At 35.7% G+C, this 6,993-nt stretch overlaps 1 protein-coding gene across 1 annotated transcript; it reads left to right on the forward strand.

Moving 5' to 3' along the window:
* Positions 1-2,279: 2,279 nt before the first annotated feature.
* On the forward strand, positions 2,280-6,365 carry LOC122882713 (ADP-ribosylation factor 4-like). The gene is made up of 6 exons (XM_044210395.1): positions 2,280-2,545; positions 3,840-3,920; positions 4,044-4,153; positions 4,249-4,320; positions 4,903-5,025; positions 5,586-6,365. The coding sequence occupies exons 1-6, from the start codon at positions 2,479-2,481 to the stop codon at positions 5,670-5,672; spliced, it is 540 nt and encodes a 179-aa protein (XP_044066330.1). The 5' UTR covers positions 2,280-2,478; the 3' UTR covers positions 5,673-6,365.
* The last annotated feature ends 628 nt before the right edge of the window (positions 6,366-6,993 follow it).

Consider the following 6,993-nt stretch of genomic DNA (forward strand, 5'->3'; position numbering starts at 1 on the left):
TTGGTTCTCATCTGCGTATATCTGCATCTGTAAACAGTTAATGAATGATTGATAACAGCATAACAGCTGTAATCATATTAAATGATATATGAACAAACACGCAGGAGCAAATACATTGTGTTATAAAACATTTATTATCAGCTTATACAGATGTACAAATCATTCACAGGTGTGTTTGAAATTATGTATAAATGAGTTAAAATCTCATGAAAGACAAATTGAGACTTGCTAGATTTATTCCGCAGCTCTTGACCTCATCTTGTGGCCTTCATCAGCAGATGGAGTTTGCTTACAGTTTTCATGAGACTGAAGAGGAAGTTCTTATTAAAAGATAAATTGTTAATGAATAAATATAACGAATAAATTATGACAATATAATTACTAAATATAATAAATAAATACTTCATATTTAAACATGAAGACATATTTTGTACATTTTGTGTAATGCACCTTACAAATCAACATATCAGTCAACAATTTAACAATTAACAATTTAAAAACTTTAATGCTGTTTAGCACTGAACAGGTGATGCAGAGTTGCAGATTATTTGGTCACTGTGAGCAACGGAAACTTAGAAAGACACAAATACAGACTGCGTGAAGACGATCCAGGCCTTTGACACAAACCTGGCAACGCAGAGAAAACAGACTGTGTCAGTTCTGCCAACAGCAACAAGAGGAAGAGACAGAGCAACGCTTCCTGATACACTGCAGTCTGTAGGAGGACACAGGAACCAACGTTTGTACCAAAATAAAACTCAAACAACAAGAGTTCAACACTTGAATATTTACTGACCCTGCCATGGTTGCAACAACTCCTCTTTAGGGTTATTATTCTATTATTCTTACCATTGCTATTACATAACATATTTCACCTATAACTCATCTTATTACTATATATAGTCTTTTATTTATTATTCTATATTTAATTAAATTTGTGAATACTATGTTTTCCTTATTTACATATAAGTTACAATAACTTATATAAAAAATATTTAGAAAAAAGGGGGGGAAGAAAGTGAGGTCAAATAAATTTTATTTATATAGCTCAATGCAACAAATCAAAAATTTGCCTCAAGGGGCTTTACAACCTGTACAGCGTACGACACCCTCTGTCCTCGATTCGGAAAAACTCAGAAACTTTTTTAATGATTAAAAAAATAATCTTTTTTTCTTTAATTATAGAATACTATGTAGTACAGTGATGTACTAGCAGCATGTTGATTGATGGTGTACAAAATGTAGTACTTTGTAAACCATTTGTCCTTTTTCCCTGCATTCTTAATTACTATGCGTACACTGAAAACACTGTACTTAGTGTTAGTCTATATTTTCTTTATTGTTAACAAATCCCATGAAAAAAACAACAGTGTGTTTCTGACGTCCCTACCCTTTCTGTGGCTTGCAGCTCCAAGCCCATTTGTTCCTACTGAAGACGTGGCTCATCACAGTATAGTTTCTTAAAAAAAAAAAAAAACGTGCTCAGTAATTTCCTAAAACAGCTGGTCACTGTAGTTTTTTGCAAACGTTACTTAAACAGGAGGAAAAAGAACATTTGTTGGGGACTATTTTCAGCGGCGGATTAATCCACATTTATTGCTCTAGTGAGTGTTTGGGGCAGCAGGACGGTGTGAGTCAAAATAAACTACAGTGTGTGTGTGTTCATGGTAACATGTCACCCAGTGCAACAGTGTGGCTCATTGATGTGTTTTTTAATAGTTTTTGGACAACAAAGGAGCTCCATGGCACAGAGGAATAAGATATATCAGGCTTTGGATACACAGATAATGCTTGTTAGGAGATCAATTCATTGTTGGTTTTGGGATTTGTTAACAATAAGAGAAATAAAGAAGATTGGCAGCCTTGAGGTCACGGTCACATTAAGTTTCTTTCCCTGCACTCCGAAAAAGGGCGCGATGTCACGTTTCTAATGCGGGTAATAAATAAGTGTGATAAATCTGAGTGATCACAAACTATAAACGGTGTGTAACAGCGACCCTACGGTTTGTAGTCTGGTAGTGTGATAATGTACTAAAAACGGTGAAGAAACAAGCTAGAATAATAACTTCTACAAGCTGAGCACATCTAAACTCTGAATTTATCTCCTTGTTCGGGCTTCAGGAGAAGAGAATGGGAGGCAGAGTGAATATTTTTATACATGTTAACCATATATTTATCCTTTCATTATGTTCATGTCGATAAAGTAAATTAGAATTTGAAAAAAAGAACATATCAACATGTGTGCCTTTATTTTGAAGGCTGTGTGAGCGGAAGTATTGTCTTCCGGTTTGCAGTGTTGCAGGTGCTGCTGCCACCGTGTACCGAGCTGACAGCAGCCGCGATGACATGGAGAGCAACACACACACACACACACACACACACACACTGCCGCTGCTCTATAAAACCACAGACACAAACACAGACGGAGACACACAGCGAGCTGTTTAGTGCTTACTACAGGAGCTTTCTACAGGAACCATGGGCGTCATCATCTCACACATCTTCTCCAGGTTCACCTCCAAGAGACCTGTCAGGATTTTAATGGGTGAGTTTTGATTTTCTTGTGACAATTCATAACTTTATTATGGTGATATTTATTATTATTATTATTATTATTATTATTATTATTAGTTATATATAGTATTATGGTGGGGAATTATTCAGATTATTATTAACACACTTAAAAATAGTCGACAAAGCATTGAAAATGTTACTTAGGTATGTAATCAGGAAAATGTGCAAAGTAATAAGTAATAAAAGTAAAAATACTCAAACGAAAATCAAATGATTATCAAAATAGTGGCCAATGTCAATCGGCTAATTGATTAGTTGACTAATCATTTCAGCTGTACTTGTATAAACTGTTGGGGAAGTTTAATTTATAATTAAATATATTTTATAAGTCCTTCGTATGTTTTGTATGCAAAACATCTTTATTAGTAAAGTAACTAGTAACTAAAGACGTACAATATTTCCCTCAGAATTGTAATGGAGTAGAAGTAAAAGGTGGCATGAAAAGACTCAGGTAAAGTACAAGTACCTCAAATTTGTACTTAAGTACAGTACATTAGTACATGAGTAAATGTACATTCCAGCACAGGTAGTTGCTTCTCTTGGATAGTTTTGTAGTTTTATTTGGTTATTTTTCTTATTAACAGTGGTGTGAAAATAAAGGTTTTAAAGTCTGTAGCAACACTAATAATAGTAACTAGTGCTGAAACAATTAATCGATTAGTCTATTAGTTCAATAGTTAACTGTCAGTTTTGTCGCCATGTTTAATAATCGATTTATCAAGTAAAAATGTGAAACATTAACTGGTTCCACTTTCTCCAGTGTGAAGATTTAATGAACCAGTAGTGGAAAGTAACTAAGTACATTTACATAAATACAAATTTGAGGTACTTTACTGGATTATTTTCTTCTCATGCTACTTTACGCTTCTCCTTCACAACAGTTCAGAGGGAAATATTGTACTTTTTACTCCACTACACAGTCATTAGCATTACTTACGGGTTACTTTACTACAGTTTATAAGATTAATTAGTTCCACCTCGACAACTACAACAGGAAAATATCTGGCTAATATTACTTATGTTCTTTAAGTGACATTTTCAGTGCGTGACTTTTACTTGTAATGGAGTATTTTTATATTGCAGTTTACTTGTACTTTTACTTAAGTAGAGGGTCTGAATACTTCTTCCAGCGCTGATCTTTGTAAACTGACGTCAAAACAAGACTATATGAAAATAGTGTTTAGTTGCAGCCCTGCTATTAACAGTAATAGTAACTGTGTTGTGTGTGTGTGTGTGTGTGTGTGTGTGTGTGTGTGTTGCTGCAGTGGGTCTGGATGCAGCAGGTAAAACCACTCTGCTGTACAGACTGAAGCTGGCCGAGGTCGTCACCACCATCCCAACTCTTGGTCAGTGATCTGTTTATATTAATACACACATTTAATGTAAATATAAGATAATACAAAATCATAAAATAAACTGCTGTGTGTGTGTGTGTGTGTGTGTGTGTGTGTGTGTGTGTGTGTGTGCAGGTTTTAATGTGGAGACAGTGGAGTATAAGAACATCAGTTTCACAGTTTGGGATGTTGGTGGTCAGACTATCATCAGACCTCTGTGGAGACATTACTTCACTAACACACAGGTAATACCACTGCTGTTACCACTACCATTATCACAGAGTCAGTAAAAGTAATTTTTATGACGCAATAATGTCTGTCTGTCTGTCTCTGTCTTCAGGGTCTGATATTTGTGGTCGACAGCAACGACCCCGAGAGGATTAAAGAAGCAGCTGACGAGCTGCACAGGATGGTAACGAGCGGCCATCTTTAGTGCTTCAACGCTCCTTCATTCATCACTTAATACGCGCACACCTGTGCCAAAATGTTACCTTCAAGTGCCGAGACGTGATGAGAAATCTTTCTTTTAATTAATTAGTACAGAGCTGTCTAATTAAAGTAGCAGTTGTAGTAATCAGAAACAGAATCAGCGGTATTGGCCAAGTATTTGTATACATACAAGGAATTTGACTCTGGTTTTAAGTTGCTCTCAGTGTTACACACAAAACAATTTACGGGAAAATAGAAATAGTAAAATAGTATATAAAATAAATATATATAAATATCAACAACTACCAACAATATACAATGTCTATATACAAGTTTATAGTATCTATAATACGGTAGTTTATTGTTTTATAGTACTGCAACTGTTGCAGAAGTACAAAAGATGGAAACTTGTTCATAATCATAATCAATCCCACCACGAGTGATCAGTTCTACATATTAAACTGAATTATATTAGAGGAGGACATCACTGATGGGTTGATATCTAAATTTAAAAACAACTCAAACTTTCCTGTTAAACTCCCTCGCTTGTGTTTGTGTGTTGCAGTTGGAGGAGGACGAGCTGAGGGGCGTGGCCTTACTCGTGTTTGCTAACAAACAAGATTTGCCCAGAGCCATGTCCGTCAGTGACATCACCGAGGCCCTGGGCCTATCAGGAGTCTCCCAGCCGGTAGTGCCCAATTTCTGCTGATAAACCCACAATGCAATTCGTCCCATTTTATAGCTGTGAAAATTACCATTGTGATGACACAAAGTGATGATGATTTATAAACATCTGAAACAACAATTTACTGCTCACTACAGAATAAACTCTTATATAGAGAGTAGTGAAGGAGTGAATCAGCTGGATACACAACACTTTTCACTTTTCGTCTCCCAGTTAAAAATTTGTAAAATCGAAACTTTTAATTTAAAAAACCTGTAACATGACTTTAAATATATTGAATGTCAGAATGTCAACGTGATCATTTCAGCTAACTTTATTGTGCCACACAGTGTTGGCACAGCATACATTTAAGTGATCAGAAAAGAGGAAATCTCCATTAATCAAAGTTAGTCTGAACTCTTAAAGCTCATGTGTACAGCAGGTTTAATTTAAACCTCAAGTACAGCGACCTCTAGTGGCAGGGAGCTGGGTTCAGACTAAACTGCAGGACACTGTGATTGAGTTTAAGTGATTTTTAAACTGCAGCTAAGCTAATGCCTTTGTCCCTCTGTGTGTCTGTGCAGTGGTTCGTCCAGGCGTCCTGTGCCGTCAGCGGTACAGGTCTGGTCGAGGGTCTGGACTGGCTCTCCAACCAGATCCTAAAACAGTAGACGCTGCCGTGACGCTCTGGTGTTCTGCTTTATTTTGTTTCCTGCTGATCTTCGAACACGTCTGGCAGTCTGCTATGAACTGAGATGATCCGGTGAATCCAGGAGAAGCGTGAAGGATCCCTCGTAGCTTCGACTTGTTAAAAACACCTCGATCACAAAGACATTTTACTGCTGCGTTCACAGCACACATAAGATCCTGTGTATCCCAGCTTGCTTCTGGAAAACACTAAGATCAATTTGAATTTTATCACCTCAAACTGCTGTTACACTGCAGTGAATGCCACGAAAAGTGACAAATATCTGTGCCTATATATTATATATGCAAGTATTCCTACATGTGTTTTTATTGTTTCTTCATATTTATGGTAAAACCAGTGTGTCTCAGTGTGTATTGAAAAGTCGACGAATGTCAAATCAGACAAACATCACGCTAATTCATTGATTATGATTCATAAAATGACACTGCAGCACGTAAGTCAAATGTTTCATTGCTAAAATCAAAGTGGCCAAAAATCAGACGTATATATATTATTTTGTGTAACCGGTGGTCCTGCAAATTTTTTTGGGCCCCCATATTGGGAACCACTGTTTCTCACTGATTCTCTTCATCTTTTCATCTGTTTACAAATTATTGTACCGCAGACGTTAATCATCAGTGATTTTACACTTGAAATAAACTTATATTCGTATGTACTTTTACAAGGCAACTATATGTTTCTAGTTAATGTCTTGCTGGTTTGTTGCATAAATTTGTACTTTGTTCATTTTTTGTGTTGCTATTTGGATAATCAGTTTAGGTATTTCTGTAACATTATGGCCTATTCTTTTTTTCCACATGTATAAGATAAGTCTTAATGAAAATGTATATTTTTATATTTGTAATTAATTTTGTTCATATTTATTTTATAATAAAGTTATGGTGGCCATTTGTGCGTTTGTTTTATTTTAAATACAGACAGACCTGTACCAATTCTTAGTAGCTATAATTCATATTACCAGTGACTCCCAACACCAGGAGGTACTTAGCTTAGCTTGGTGATACATGGAGAAAATGTGAAGTAGCTAAACTAATTTGAAAAAATTGAATTTGAACAATTTGAATAACAAGTACATCCTCATATTGAGTCCACTGGAAGTTCAGAGTTTGCATAAACTAGTTAAGCGAGTAGAGAAACAGATGGCTAAAAGTAATGGAATAAACAGTTAGCATTATTTTAGCTATTTCAACTGATTATTACTTCAAGCTAACTATTTCAATGGCTTATCCATCACTTTAAGCTTCACTTTTAAACTGTTACTTTTAGCTTTATCACCATTTATC

The sequence above is a fragment of the Siniperca chuatsi genome, linkage group LG2 (genome assembly GCF_020085105.1).
Source record: "Siniperca chuatsi isolate FFG_IHB_CAS linkage group LG2, ASM2008510v1, whole genome shotgun sequence".
Lineage (NCBI taxonomy): Eukaryota > Metazoa > Chordata > Actinopteri > Centrarchiformes > Sinipercidae > Siniperca > Siniperca chuatsi.

What these genes read in the sequence shown, in the direction of transcription:
- LOC122882713 (XM_044210395.1), top strand. Translation starts at nt 2,479, where the DNA reads ATGGGCGTCATCATCTCACACATCTTCTCCAGGTTCACCTCCAAGAGA. An exon ending in ACCTGTCAGGATTTTAATGG is followed by an intron (nt 2,546 to 3,839) that starts GTGAGTTTTGAT and finishes GTGTTGCTGCAG; the next exon opens with TGGGTCTGGATGCAGCAGGT. An exon ending in CACCACCATCCCAACTCTTG is followed by an intron (nt 3,921 to 4,043) that starts GTCAGTGATCTG and finishes GTGTGTGTGCAG; the next exon opens with GTTTTAATGTGGAGACAGTG.